General features: G+C 46.0%; 2 protein-coding genes across 2 annotated transcripts in view; both read right to left on the bottom strand.

The window, feature by feature from the left end:
• The window catches only part of Nfe2l3 (nuclear factor, erythroid 2 like 3), a 27,450-nt gene extending 24,972 nt beyond the window's left edge, over positions 1 to 2,478 (bottom strand). Inside the window, exon 1 of the mRNA XM_021191593.2 lies at positions 1,836 to 2,478. Within this exon, the coding sequence (XP_021047252.1) occupies positions 1,836 to 2,363 (528 nt within the window). The 5' untranslated portion in view covers positions 2,364 to 2,478. The remainder of the gene's footprint in view (positions 1 to 1,835) is intronic.
• Positions 2,479 to 3,295: 817 nt separating this feature from the next.
• LOC110316989 (archaemetzincin-2-like) lies at positions 3,296 to 4,850 on the bottom strand. Its single transcript, XM_021191318.1, is given in 3 exon segments — positions 3,296 to 3,606; positions 3,609 to 3,677; positions 3,881 to 4,850. Coding segments are annotated over 3 exon segments (1,068 nt in total). The 5' UTR covers positions 4,602 to 4,850; the 3' UTR covers positions 3,296 to 3,328.
• Between the last annotated feature and the right edge of the window lie 10,545 nt (positions 4,851 to 15,395).

The raw sequence follows: 15,395 nt of genomic DNA, 5'->3' as shown, positions 1-15,395 counted from the left end.
AAATCTTAAAAAAAAAAAAAAAAAAAGACTTGCCATGTCTTCAGCCAAGTTTCCTGACCTCCTTGGGTATCTTTTCCTCAAGTACAAATCAGACAAGTACAGGGCACTTCCACAATGGCTTGAGCAGGCCTCAGCAACTGATCAGTCTGACTGAAAAGAAACACTCCCCCACGGGTACCATGGTCCTGCAGAAGCACCTGCAGCCCAGCCAGGGAAAGCACTGTCAAGGGAGTTGCTGGGGGTCTGGTGGAAGACTGAAGGACATGGGACCACGGTGGCTTTGTTCTCTCCTCGAAGAAAGACAGACTCCAGATCCTCCTTGTGAGAACCGTTGACACAGAGGGTAAGAAGGGGAAGGGAGGAGCAGGTGGACGCCTGGATTCAGAGTCTCCCCTCCACAACTAGACACCTCTGTTACCGTGCACAAGTGTTTTAACCCGTGTTTCAGTTCCCAGGCCATCAGAGCTGCCTCCAAAACCAGCCCACCAGTCTAGATAGGTATCAACCAGGTAATGGTAGGAAGGAAGCCTTCTGAGAGAAAATCTTCTATTCCCTTCAAAGGCCTGTACGCTTAGCAAGCTGGATGACATTTGGCTGTGAGACTGGTGTGGTACCACCTCGTACAGAATCCACCCAGGGTTTCAAAGTCACACTTTGCAGGACCAGAAAAGGTGTGGAGGTGGCAGGTACTCTCCTAAAATGAGAGGTGCCTCTCCTCGGGTGACACCCTTCCCTCTTGGAGTTCAGATCAGTAGACTGGAAGAGGGAGTGGCTTCCTGTTAGTCCTAAACCATCAGGGGCCTATCAGCGCTAGCACTAACCCCCACCCTATTAGTTCCTTTCCCAGAGGAGGAAGGGATCAACTCAGCCTAACAATGAATCACTAGCACCTCGCGCAATGACCCCTCCAAGAAAGGGTGGAGGAGCCCGTCAGACAACTGCCTACACAAACGGTGGATTTTGAATAGCCGCAAACAAACCAGTTTAGTTCCAATTCCCATTTTGCATAAGACTGCTTTTCATAAAAACAACTTCCTTCAAACACTTGTGGATTGACATCAGTTAACATCAAGCACTGGGCCTAAAAGGGAGCCCCCGGGGTAGGCAGGAGTGCTCTAGTTGCCAGGTCTTTCCTGAGGTTTTCATTCACGGATCTTGGGGAACTGTTTAAAAACAAAAAGTTCAGCTGCAGGGGAGCACCGGCAACCAAAGGGAACTTACTATGTGTCGTGTGTATATCAATTAGGGATGTCACACGTTCCGTTAGGGAGTATTCTAGGGCACGGGGTTGGCTGGTAGATCACAGACGGACCACCTGCACTGAACACCGAGCCTCCTTAGTCCAGGAGCACAACAACACATCCACAAACGTTTAAACTCAGGGCAAGGGCCCTGCCTCGGCTTAGGTGCGTGGTTCTTCAGAGAGATGCGCGTCTTCTCAGGGACTGAGGCCTCCTTCATATCCTCTTCTCCGGTACAGGTTCCCCATCAAGGCATCTTAATGCATTCGGGGTACGGATTAAAAGCCATGGCCCAGACAGCACCTCTAGCTTCCCATTACCAAAATATCCTTTGCGGCCATCAAACACAAGGAAGGATGGTCTCTGCACGCAATGGATTTCATCTACTTTCCCTAAAAGCAAATCCCCAGAACTCACCCTCTTCAGTCAAAAGGAGGCGGGGCACATTTGTCCCGCAACCTGTAACTACCTAGAGTAGGGAGAAAAGAGAGCCCGGGTGTGACCCTGCCTAGCCTTCCACCCTAGAGCTTGGGGCCAGTCCCTTCTGCCCTGGAGGGCGTAGAATTGCCACTCGCTTGCGTTCCTTTAGGTTACCTGGCTCCCGCATCCGCCTGCATCTGGAACCTGCGCCGTCGGTTCTGCCGCCTTCTCCTCCTCCTCCTCCTCCTCCTCCTCCTCCTCCTCGGCAGCCAGAGGGCTGCTGTGAGCCGCTCGGGGGTCCCCGCCGCCCGCGGGTGCTGACTGGCCGCCGTCTCCCACGGCCGACGAGGCGGCGGTGCCGAGCAGCCCGTGGGACCCGTCTGCGTTCCCGGTCGCCACGCTGTGCACTAGCCACGCGTCCACGCGGGTGCGGGGAATGAAGGGAACTCCGAGCGCGCGCACTTCGTGCAGCAGCCGGCCTTTGGCAGGTAGCAGGGGGGTGCGTCCCCAGCTTTCCGAGGCCGAGAAGGGGCTAGAAGCCGAGGCGGGGCGGGTGGGGCAGAGTGGGAGCAGCTCTTCCCGAAGTGCGGCGGCCGGCGGCGGCAGGCAGAGGTCCAGGTCCACACGGAGCCCCACCAAACTCAACAGAATCGTGAGGTGCAGGAGGCCGCCGCCCGCCCACCACGGCTTCGGGAGCTTCATCTCCCACGGTGCGCCGGGGATGCCTGTGTCCACCCGGCCCAGCACTACAGCCGCCCCGGTGGCACCAGCCGGAAAGACAATGGACCAGGGCGTACAAGGGGCCGTTGCAGCCTCACCCCAGCCAGGCACAAAGGCGCTCCCTCGGCTGCCCACACAGTGCCTGGCGCGGCCGGGGACCCAGAGAGGCGGAGGAGACACCTGCAACACCCAGCTCTCAGGGCCCGCCCCATTGCCTGGCAACGCCCACACTTAAGCCGTCCCCATTCAAGCTTCGCTCCGCCCCGAGTCGTAGACTCGGCCCCCCGGGACACACCCACATCTGTCCTGGGCTCCAGGCCTCTTTATAGGAGAGGTTTCAAAGCATTTTGGAATGGAAGCAGATTTAAAGCTCCCAGATGCCCCTGGCAGCCCTGTGGTAGTGACCTGGACCACTCTAGCTGAAAAAACCTAGGGGTGGGAGTGGAGGAAAGTTGGAGAAGTTGAATGGGAGGAGACAGGATGTGTAAACTAGGGGGAAAGTAGCCGGAGAGTTTTGAGCACCAAGCACGTGTGGGCACAGGTGGCAACTACTGGCCAGCACAAAAGGTAAAAGGAGTAGACCCTGAATTCAGACTGCACCTCCATCACCAGACAGCGAGGGTTTCTTCCTTCCTTCCTTCCTTTCTTTCTTTCTTTCTTTCTTTCTTTCTTTCTTTCTTTCTTTCTTTCTTTCTTTCTTTCTTTCTTTCTTTCTTTCTTTCTTTCTTTCTTTCTTTCTTTCTTTCTTTCTTTCTTTCTTTCTTTCTTTCTTTCTTTCCTTCCTTCCTTCCTTCCTTCCTTCCTTCCTTCCTTCCTTCCTTCCTTCCTTCCTTCCTTCCTTTCTTTCTTTCTTTCTTTCTTTCTTTCTTTCTTTCTTTCTTTCTTTCTTTCTTTCTTTCTTTNTTAGCGTGCCAGTATTTATTTCAGTTACTCCTGTTTCAAAGTCCTTATTTCTCAAGGACAGCAATGCATCTGATTATCCACTCTCTCCAATCCTTAAAGGCTTCCACAGGTTTCAGCAAATGCGCATGCTCAGAACTACTTTTCAGAGTTGCTCCTGATTCGTCGCAAGATTCATCGTCAATCCACTTCACCAGTGCTCTGTATCTCTCCACAATATTGAAGCCAATGGCACTCTGCAGCTTGAGTAAGCAGATAGGGCATACATTCAGAGGACTCTGTTCAGACTCCTCCAAGTGATTGGAGCCTTGCATTAAACACGCAAGCAGTGTCGCAGTCCAAGTATGTGTCCAATCTCATGGGTTAAAGTCTTACAGGATCGGGCTGGTGAGATGACTCAGCGGGGTTAAGAGCACCTGACTGCTCTTCCAAAGGTCCTGAGTTCAAATCCCAGCAACCACATGGTGGCTCACAACCATCCACAATGAGATTTGACTCTCTCTTCTGGAGTGTCTGAAGACAGCTACAGTGTACTTACATATAATAAATAAATAAATCTTTAAAAAAAAAAAAGTCTTACAGGATCGCAACAGCAAAACAGTAATAGTTATCAAAAATGGAGTAGTCACTGGAAGATGTTAGCTGCGGAGTCGTCACACTGCCTTCATATTTCGAGGTGTAGAAGTCCTTGCCATACCTGGCAAAGCTGAATAATATTCCCACACTTGACAAGGAGGCCTGTCCAAAGACGAAGTTCCACGAGTCCCAAGGGTAAAGATCGATCATTGTTATCCCCACGATGCAGAAGGCATCTTCTGGTTTATTCTTCTTCAAGAGTGCCAGGATATGTCCTGTGTGGATTTGTAGGTTTTGTGTGTGCTCATTCACTCTAAAGGAACACTTGGTTTCAGAGACCGAAACTAGTTCTAAGAACTTCACCTTCAAACCATAGAAAAATGCTTCACAGTAGCCCTTGAGCCATTTAATATAGTCTTCACTGATAACTCTGGTGTTGCCTAGAGAGCCAATGGACTGAATGTAGATAATGTGTTTCTTTGGACAGGGTGCCTTTCTGTAGTGGTCAGAGAAAAACTGTTCGAAGTCTTGGGGAGCCTCGGGGTGGGAGGAGATCCAGTCTGACTGTGAGTGCACAGTAATGGGTTCAAACAGGTTATTGCGTGGCTGGAAGGCTTCATTCATTAACCGTTGTTCCCCAGCATCTAACTTCTCGTACTGTGACACAAGCACAGGGTTCTTTGAGAGGAGAGCTGTTTTCAGTGTGTGTTCAGAGTGCCGTAATACCTGCATCTTGTCAGCCATAAAATACTGGGGTAGATCTAAGATGACCAATGAGACACCAGACTCATGGTGATGGAACTTTCCCCATTCCTATCGAGTCCCTACGTGGCGCGTTCATCCTTCACATCAAGCATACACGTTCCACCACGAGGCTTTATAAAGGAGAGATCTCCAGCTGCTGTTTTTCCATTTAAGCTTTTCTAAGGACAATGCATGTCTGGCAAAGGGGTGTGGCCTTCATCCCGGACAGGCCTCTAGGCCGCCCTCAAGTTGCCAGGACAGGCCTCTAGGCCTCCCTCAAGTTGCCACGGTGGTCCTCCAGCGAGGGTTTCTTAATAATCAGTGTTTCTGTTTCCTTGTTGGCAAAACAAGGAGAATAGTACCTCAAATAGGGATTCAGGGAGATCAGATGAAATCTACAAAAGTCAAGAATCGATACAGATTCCAAGCCTCCTTTTCAGTGAAAGAATATTATATAGACACACACACACACACACACACACACATCTACACCTTCACAGAGTCTTCACTATTCCCTAGACATACTTTGTGAATTGTTAGTCTTCTCTCAAGGCATTTTTGCTTCATACCTGAGAGCTGAGAATACCAACTCTACAGGATTTGTGTGTGTTCAAATCCAGCAGCCCCAACACTGTTTTCTAGGTTGAGCTTAGGCAGAATCTCATTCTATGTGTCTCCCAGGAGATTCCGGCAAACCATCAAACACAGGCAGGAAGTATTCTGTTATCTGTGGGTTGTTGTGCCCTCATCTTCTGAGGGGTAGCCCCCTAAAGCTCCCTCCTCTGAATATTCAGCATATGGGATTAATCTCTCTCCCACCTGTTCTCCCACAGACCTTTCCCCAGCTGCCAGCATTGCAGCACTTGGCCCATTCTACTTTGTGTTATACAGAGCCTGAAGGTTAGTATGACTTGACTCTTGTAAATTCTTGAGGGCCAGGATCCTGTTTAGTTCATCTTTGTACCTGCACAGTACCCAACATGGGCTTTGCAAGTGGAGATTTTACCAACCCCTCCTGGTTCGCACTGGGGACTCTAGTAAAGCCCCATTTAGGGTTTGTCAACTAAGAAATTTTGTAAGAATTTTGCTCTCCCTTCTTCCCTCCCTTCTTTCCTCTCCCTCCCTCCCTCCTTCCCTCTTTCCCTGTCTCCTCCTCCCTCTCCTTACACTTCCTCCCTTTCTCCTTTCCTCCTCCTCTCCTTCCCTCCCTCCCTCTCTTCCTGGGGGGGTCTCTCCCTCCCTTTTTCCCCTCCCTTTTTCCATTTCTCTCTCTTCTCTCTCTTTCCCTCCTTCTCTCCTTTCCTCCCTCCCTCTTTCCCTTCCTCCCTCTCTCTATCCCCGGGGGCTATCTAGTGTGACAAATCTTGTCCAGCAAACGTAGAAGCAGAGATTTTTGTTTTTAGGAGGCGTTATGGATAGACTGCTACAGACATATCCAGTCCCTGGTTTTCTGAGACAAGGTCTCAATGTGTATTCCTGGCTGGACTCATATGTTCCAAACTGCTGCCTCCCTAGGACGAGTATGACAAGAAGTGTACTTCCATGCCAGGCAGAAGTGTTTCTGCTTTAAGTCTTAAGTGATTGGGAATAAGGGTTCGTGTATGGGGATGGGGGTGATACTAGGATGATCTTGGCTCAGTAAACGTCTGCCACATCCAGCTTTTTATAGACTGATTTTCTTCCTCGTGTGCTGTTGGTGATTGCGAAGAATATGAGATGGGATGCCTGAGCTCAGTAGCTTGGAGTTCGGGTTAGGGAGCATGTATATAAATCTGTGAAATTCTTAGAAACAAAGATGGCACTTGAGTTCTAAAACATGTTGATGTAAGTGACTTACGGGTTTCTCTAGGACATGCTGTGAACCAAATAAGAATAGAGATGAACCATCAGTCATGGTAGCAACTTTCAGAACCTTATACATAGTTGGTGTCCCCAAAACGTTTCATTTTCCCCTTGGGTTGGGATGTAGCTCACTTGGTAGAGTGTCTGACAAGCATGCACAAACCCGGGTTTGACAGCTGGCAATGGTTGGTTTCCTCCTTACCCAGGGATTGAACTCAGGCTACCAGATTTGGAGGCAAGTGTCTTTACCCAGTGAGCCATATTCACAGCCCAAGTCCTGGAGTTCATTCCCAGCAGCACATAAACCAGACAGGTGTATGTGGTGATTCCTGTCCACCTATAATCCCAGCACCTCAGATGAAAACGCAGAAGGATCAGGCACAGGAGTTCAAACTCAGGGTTACAGAAGTCTTTGTCTAAGAAAGACTTAATTAATTAATTAGTTAATTAAAAGAGTAGATACCACCAGGCAGTGGTGGCACACACCTTTAGTCCCAGCACTCAGGAAGCAGAGGCAGACAGATTGATTTTTGAGGCCAGTCTGGTCTACAGAGTAAGTTCCAGAACAGGCAAGGTTACACAAAGAAACCCTGTCTCAAGCTCCCTCCCTTGGAGGGGTGGGGTTGGGGGGAAGGGTAGCTGGCCTGGAACTGAGTATGTAGGCTAGGCTAACCTGGAATTTAGCAAGACACAGATCCATCTACCTCTGCCACTGGGCAGAGCTGGGTAATCCAGTAAGTGTGTGGGTAAGTGTGTGCTACTACATTTGGCAAGAAGGGCATTTTAAAAAGTCACTTGTATTTATAAAATCCTTAAATCAATGTGTGGCTCCCTCTCTCTCCCTGGAGGCTGGTGGCCAACAGCCTGAGGGGAGAAAGTGAGCAGAAGCAGAGAACAGGGTTGGAGGTGGGGAGGGCTGTGAGTATGGACCCTGAGACCACAGCAGCGAGATGAGACTATTTTAGGGGTACAGGTGGGAAGGGCTGATTGGGCATGGCATCAAGCGAGCAGTCAGGGCTGGTTGGTTATAGTACAATACCTAAGTATCATGCGGTGGGAAGCCAGAGAAGACATGTGTGCTCAGTTATGCAGCCCTGCAGAGAGCTCTGTACAAAGTCACTTTTCAGACAAGGCCAGCCACCTGTGTTCAGGGACATTCTCCAGACAAAGACAAGCAGAGACAGGGAATCCCCGCTGAGAAAGGGAGCCCTCCGTTTTGTGCCGAGCTCAGAAAGCCATCTGGTCGTGGGGGACTGCTACCTTAATGTTCTCCAACATCAGTGCTACTCAATGGGTCTGAAACTTTCTGATCCAAAGGAAGTAAGTGTGTCCCCTAAGTGTGTCCCCTTGGTTTCCTTAGAAGATCAGTTCCAAGGCCTTCCCTTGGGGGCACAAAGGTTATCTGGCTTTATAATTCCCAATGCAATGCAAATTCATGTAAACAGCTGTTCAACTTTATTGTTCATACTCTAAGGATGGAGAAAAAAATCTGTACAAGTTCAATGCTGACAATTCTTTCAAATACTTTCACTCGGTGGTCTGTTGAACCAGCAGGTTCCAATAGAGAAGGTTGGTAGTGATGGACTTGAGAGTGATCTCTCTTCTGAGCGCTCTGCTCAGCCCCTCAGCCCACCTTGCACACGCATGGTGACTCTATTGTTCCACGGTGCTCCTGAGGAGGGGTAATCAATAACATTGCAAATAGCCTATAATGTTCCGGGGGTGGGGGTAGGGTGGGGTGGGGGGATGGATCTGCTTTGATCTACAACTCAGTAAGATTCTTGGAAATAGGTTTTGCTTGGTAGCTCATGCTATCTAGTTGGGGCACCCTGCTCCCACTGTATGGTCACTTCATTTAAATTTGTTTTATATATTTTAGGAAAAAAAATATATAAAAAAGTAACATCTACATATAAGAAAAAATATGAGGTGCTTGTGTTTTGGGGTCTGGGTCCACTCACACAGGTTGGTTGTTTCTAGCCCATTTACCTGAAAAAAAATTAATTTTTCTGATTATTTTTTTGTTTTTTGTTTTTCAAGACAGGGTTTCTCTGTCTAGCCCTGGCTGTCCTGGAACTCACTTTGTAGACCAGGCTGGCCTCGAACTCAGAAATCCACTTGCCTCTGCCTCCCCAGTGCTGAGATTAAAGGCGTGCGCCACCACGCCTGGCCAAATTTAATTTTTCTTAACAAAATAATATTCCAGTACATAAATGTATTACATTTTCATTATCAGTTTATGGAGATCTAGGCCATTTCCAATTCCTGGCCATTACGAATAAAGCTGCATGGATATGGATAAGCCCTTTGGGTATATACTTGTCTAGTTACCCTTCTATTGTGAAGAGATACTGTGACCATGGTAACTTATATGAGAAAGCACTTATGTCTTTGAAAATGGAGAAATTGAGCTGGTAGCTGATTAGAAGTTCACCCTCTCAACTAGCTAGCATTCCCAGTAGGTACTGGGTGTCTTAGTCACTGTTTTACAGCCATGAACAGATACCATGACCAAGGCAACTCCTATAAGAGAAAGCATTTAATTAGAGGCTTGCTTACAGTCTCAGTGGTTTAGTCCATTGTCATCATGTCAGGGAGCATGGCAGCATGAAGGCATGGGGACTTGCTTATAGTTTCAGAGGGTGAGTCCATGACCCAAATTGCAGGAACATGAGAGGCATGTATAGTGCTAGAGCAGTAGTGAAGAACTTATATCCTAATTTGCAAGTTGGAGGTAGAGTGCCTGAGTGTGGGCCTGGGCCTGGGCCTGGCATGGGTTTTTGTAACCTCAGAGCTTACCCCCTGCTCCTCAGTACCACACCTTCCCCAGTAAGGCTACCCCTTGTAATCTTTCCCAAAGCAGTTCTACCAACCATTCAGAAATATGAACCTATGGGGACTATTCTCATTTAAAACAGCACAATGCCAAGTTAGCTGGGTTTTGTGGTAGATGCATTTTCAGCCTTTGGAGAAACCTCCACACTAATTTCCACAGCGACGATAAGAGCAATTTTCCCTCCTGCCAGCAGTGAATAAGTGTCCCCTTTCCCTGAATCCTCACTAACCTCTGTTGCCATCTGTTTTATTTGTCTTGGTCATTCTGACTTGGGGTAAAATGGAATCTCAAAGTCATGGTAATTCACATTTCCCTCATGACTTAATGATGCTGAACATTTTAAAAGTGTTTCTTAGACATCTTTTGAAAATTCTGTTTAGTTCTTCTCTTAAGGTTACTATTGTAGTAATGAAGCACCATTAACAAAGCAATCTGGGGTTATTTGGCTTACACTTCCACAGAACTGCTCATTATTGGAGGATGCCAAGATAGGAACTCAAGCAGGGTAGGATCCTGGAGGAAAGAGCAAATGCAGAAACCATGGAGGGGTGCCATTTACCGGCCTGTTTCCTCGGCTTTGCTTAATCTGAAGGACCACCAGCCTAGGGGATAGCACCACCCACCATGGGCTGGGCCCTCCCTCATCAGTCACTAATGAAGGAAATGCCTGCAGCTGGGTATTATGGAGGCAGAATTCAATGGAGGTTCACTTCTTACTGATGACTTTAGCTTGCATCAGGTTGACAGAAATCTACCCAGCACAGTTCTATACTCCATTTTTTTTTTTGAATTGGGCTATTTGTTTCTTGATGTTCATTTTTTGAGTTCTTTATCTACTCTAGAGACTTACCTTGTGTCAGGGTGTAAATGGTATTGTTCACATTCTGTGGCTGCCACTCTGTTTGAATGACGTATCCTTTTCCATATAAAAACACTTTAGCTTCATGAGGTTGCATTTATTTGTTATTGGTCTTAATGTTACCACAGTAACATCTTTTATTAAAAAAAAGATATATATATATATATATATATATATATATATATATATATATATATATATATATATTGTAGTGGTCTTCAGACACACCAGAAGAGGACATCAGATCCCATTACAGATGGTTGTGAGCCACCATGTGGTTGCTGGGAATTGAACTCAGAACCTCTGGAAGAGCAGTCAGTGCTATTAACCACTGAGCCACATCTCCAGCTTCACTTGGAATCTTATTTAGAGCAATAATACAACTGAAAGAGACCAAGTGGATGCAAATAGGAGAAGAATACTTTGTGATGGAATGACGGTATGACTTCATACATAAAGACCCCACATAAAAGTCTCCACCAGGAAACTTCGATAGCCAATAAATACAATCATCAAAGTAGCAGGATACAAAATGGGAATCCCCCAAAGTCAGTAACTTTCTTATAGACAAATGGCAAACCTACTGAGAAAGAAATCAGGGAAACAATGACTTTCACAATGGCCTCAAAAAATAAGATATCTCGGAATAACTTTAACCAAGCAAGTAAAAGCCTAGTATAATAAAAAACTTTAAAAACATTGAAAAAAGAAATTCATGACATCAGAAGATGGAAAGATTTTTCCATGTTCATGGATTGGTATTATTTATATGTTTAAAATAGCCAATCTCTTAAAACAGCCTGCAGATCCAATGTAATCCCTGTCACAATTCTAATACAATTCTTCACAGAAATTGTAAAAATAACATTAAATTTCATATGGAAACACACACACACACACACACACACACACACACACACACACACATACACACAAAATCCCAGGATAACCAAAACAATTGTGAATAATGAAAGAACTTCTGGAGGTGTCACCAACCCAGATTTCACAGGGTATCGTTAGGGCTTCTTCTATGTAGAGTTATATCCACAAATAAAGACACTTTGACTTCTTCTTTTCCTATTTGCATTCCTCTTATTTATTCCTTTTGATGTGGCTAAGACTCTAGTCTTAAGCTGAGTAAGACTGGAGAGCCCGGCCTGGGCATGGTGCCTTTAATCCCTGCACTCAGCAGACAGAGCTCTGAGATGAGACCTGTCTGAGCTCCAAGTCAGCCAGGGCTGCAGAGTGAGTCCCTGTCAAACAAACAAACAAACAAACAAACAAACAAACATCAAAAATGGATGTTCTAATTTGCTTCCCTTTTCTGTGATAACCAACTTGGAGGAGGAAAGGGTTCATTTGCCTTATGCTTCCATATTTATCCTTCCACTTATTTTTTTTTTTAGATTTATTTATTTATTATATGTAAGTACACGGTAGCTGTCTTCAGACACTCTAGAAGAGGGTGTCAGATCTGGTTACGGGTGGTTGTGAGCCACCATGTGGTTGCTGGGATTTGAACTCAGGACCTTCAGAAGAGCAGTCGGGTGCTCTTACCCACTGAGCCATCTCACCAGCCCTATCCTTCCACTTATGAGGAGCCTTTTGATCAAGTGTAGCAAGTCTGGAAAGGAAAAATACAAAATGTTCAAGTATTAAAGGGGCAATTCACAGACACCCCATGAAATCTGGGATGGTGACACCTCCAAAAGTTCTTCCATTATTCAGAATAGTTTTGGTTATCCTTGGTGTGTGTGTGTGTGTGTGTGTGTGTGTGTGTGTGTATGTGTGTGTGTTTATCCTTGTGGTTTGAATAATAATAGCCCCTATAGGCTCATATACTTGAATGTTTATTGTGATGGTTTGAATATACTTTGCCTATGAGAAGTAACACTATTAGGAGGTGTGGCCTTGTTGGAATAGGTGTGGCTTTGTTGGACGAAGTGTGTCACTGTGTAGTTGGGCTTTGAGGGATTCTAGTGCTCAAACTCCATCCAGTTCAGAAGTTAGTCTCCTCCTAGGTCATGTCTCCTCTTGCTTTTGGATCAAGATGTAGAACTCTCAACTCTTCTAGTACCATGTCTGCCTAAACGCTGTCATGCTTCCCACCATGATGATAATGGACTGAACCTCTGAAAGTGTAAGCCAGCCCCAGTTAAATGTTGTTCTTTATAAGAGTTGCTCTGGTCATGGTGTCTCTTCACAGCAATGAAACCCTAAGACAAAAATTGGTACCAGGAGTGGAGTATAGTAATAGGCCTGACCATGCTTTTGTTTGGAGGAATTTTGTTTGGGACTTTGGAAAGCAGTGGAATGCTTTAAGTGGGGTTTAATGGGCTATAGTAGTAGAAGCATAGAAGACAGTTGTGCTGAGGGTGACTATAGAGGCCTGGCTCTACGTGGTTCAGAGGAGAAGAATTTTAGGAGAAGAATTTTAGTATATGGTCTAGAGACTGTTCTTGTGATATTTTGGTGATGAATATGGTTGCTTTTTGCCCTTTTCCAAAGACTGCCTGAGGCTAAGGCGAAGAGATTCAGACTGACTGCATTGACAAAGGAAGTCTAAAACCAACTGAGATTAGACTCTAACCTGTGATTCACTCTTATGAGGAGCCTTTTGATCAAGCATAGCAAGTTTGGAAAGGAACAATACAAAATGTACAGTTCAAGTATTAAAGGGGCACCAGGAAGTGCAATGGAGTTAAATCCTGTGTTCAAGCTTATTAAATGGAATTAAGGAAGTGGCAAGATCTCACCCAGATAAGCTTATTGTTTATGTGTTTGCAGTTGAACAAGGAATAATTATATCACGTTAGGCATTATTATTACCTGGTTATTGTTTTCATTTGGACTTTTAATCTGAAATGAACTACAATCCAGAAATGGAGGGCATACTTATGATCCAGATCTTGAAGTTGGAAGACACAAGTTTTGATCTGGATTTTGAGGCATGGTGGACATGAAAAGCTTAGGTCCAGGCAAGGTGGTGCACTCCTTTAAGTCCAGGAGACAGGGGCAAGCAGGTCTTTTAGTTCAGGGTCCCAGCATTCAGTGGATAGAGGCATGCAGATCTCTAAGTTCAAGGTCAGTTTACAAAGCAAGTTTACAAAGACAGCCAAGTCTAGACAGGGAAGGATATAATAAAACAAGGGGGCCATGTTCCAACCCCAGCAAGCAGCAGAACTTGGCAGCTTTGAACACATGGCTCTAGCTTTAGAGTCAAGAATAGAAGGGGTTACAGGGACAATTGTCACATCAACATTAAAACTAATCATTACTGTAGACATTCATATCTTTTTCCTAATTCTAGTGGAAATTAAAAACTTTTTAGTGGAAATCTGGAAGTTTTTTTTTATTTTTGGTTTTTTGAGACAGGGTTTCTCTGTATAGCCCTGGCTGTCCTGGAACTCACTCTGTCATAGACCAGGCTGGCCTCGAACTCAGAAATCCACCTGCCTCTGCCTCCTGAGTGCTGGGATTAAAGGCGTGCGCTACCATGCCTGGCTCTTGGAAGTTTTTATAGTAACTTGATATTATTATCGTATCTACTTCCTGACATGTGAATTGGTTTCCTGTGCCTATTTATTTTCTTAGGAATGAATTTATTTTCTGTTGGGGGATGGTTTTGTGTATTCAGATGCTGATTGTTGTGCCCAGACCTCTGGTTATAATCCAGATGCTGGCAGTGTCATGATTATTGAACCATCTCCTGCATCAAAGTTGTGTAAAGACTGCTCCCCAATTATCTCTGATTGGTTAATAAAGAGCTGATCAGCCTATGACTGGGCAGAGAAGGCAGGCCTTCTGATCCCAGGGAGAGGGGGCCAAAGGAGAGGAAGGAAGGGAGGAGGTAGCCATGAGAAAGAGGGTCCAGGAGGAGTTGTAATGAGCAGGTGGCCAAGCGATTCACCATGAGGACAGTTAGAGGAGAGCAAGCCAAGGAGAGACTCAGACCGAAAGTCACACGGGCCCTGTAGCTGGGAAGTAGATCGCTTAGAAGGTTAGGATAGATGGATATCTGCCCAGAGTGCTTAAAACTTGTTAATAAACCTAATAGGTCTTCATGCCAATTATTTGGGGGTTAGAATGGGACCAGATAAGGCTATCATCCTTAAATGATTGCCTACAAATTTCTGTATTTCAAAAGCAGTGACCTACAATAACAAAAACGTCGTTTCTTCTGGAGGACTGTCTGAAGAGCACCACCCTGCAAGCCCTCCCTGGAAAGCAGGTGCTGTCTAAACTAGCCATCGGTGGTCCTCTGCTTTTGGATGTGGGCTGGATCTGGTGTTTGTGTCTAAGAAGCAATATGGCAGAAGCATCACTTCCACAACAGCAGTTAGAGAAGGACTTAATGGTGGCTGTGTTACTTACTTGCCTTCCTTTTGCCTCTTCCTCCTCCCTTCTGGAGCCCTGTTCTGCCATGGGTGGCCAAGAGAAAGGTTCCCCTGGCAAGGCCCCAGTGTCACTGGTCAGCAGACAAGGTGAACCTGAGGCCTGCCACCTAGCCAGGGAAAGCCTTGAGGCAGAGAGACTTCTTGGAAGTCTCAAGCTTGGCAGAGGCTGGAGACAAGTGTGGCTTTGCTGATTCTTTAGTGAAAAAAAAAAGTTTCTATATTGCTATGGTTTCTGGATCCAGAACTGAATCTAAGATAACACAAGTTTCAAGGGACACTATTTGGGGATAGCTTGCTCTATAGTCATAGATATTCAGTGCACTCTGCTATAGGGAAGGCAGAACAGAAGAGAAACTAGAAGAGAAACAGTGATGTTGTACAGTGAGTGATAAATTTGATGAACAATTTATAGCTATGATGTAACATTACATCAGTGCATTTTGTCCCCTAGATGCAATTATCTGGCTTAATCCTGTAAATGTAAAATGATGACTTGGTTTGAAAGCTATTCATCACGAAAGCATAGGCTATTCTAGCTGATTGGAAGTGACATTCTATTGATGGAGGTAAGGAGAGGGCCCAGTGGCAATCGTAGATGTCAGCAGCAGTACTGGAGGGCTCCCGCAGTGATCTGAGCTCTGCTGCAGCAGCTGGGGCTGGAGAGACTTGAATCCATAAGACTTCATGGCACCAGCCTGCCTTGAGATAGCCCACGATCCGAGTGCAGGCAGATAGCCCACGATCTGAGTGCAGGCAGAGACTGGGCTTCTGTCAACAGCAGAAAACAAGCCCGGATTCCCAAGCATGATAGAAGAGTTTTTCTCCTTCCACTTTCCTCTCTTCTACTTTGATTTTGAGTG

Source organism: Mus pahari, chromosome 2 (assembly GCF_900095145.1).
Source record: "Mus pahari chromosome 2, PAHARI_EIJ_v1.1, whole genome shotgun sequence".
NCBI classification, from domain to species: Eukaryota; Metazoa; Chordata; class Mammalia; order Rodentia; family Muridae; genus Mus; species Mus pahari.
This window is presented reverse-complemented; position numbering and strand designations above follow the sequence as displayed.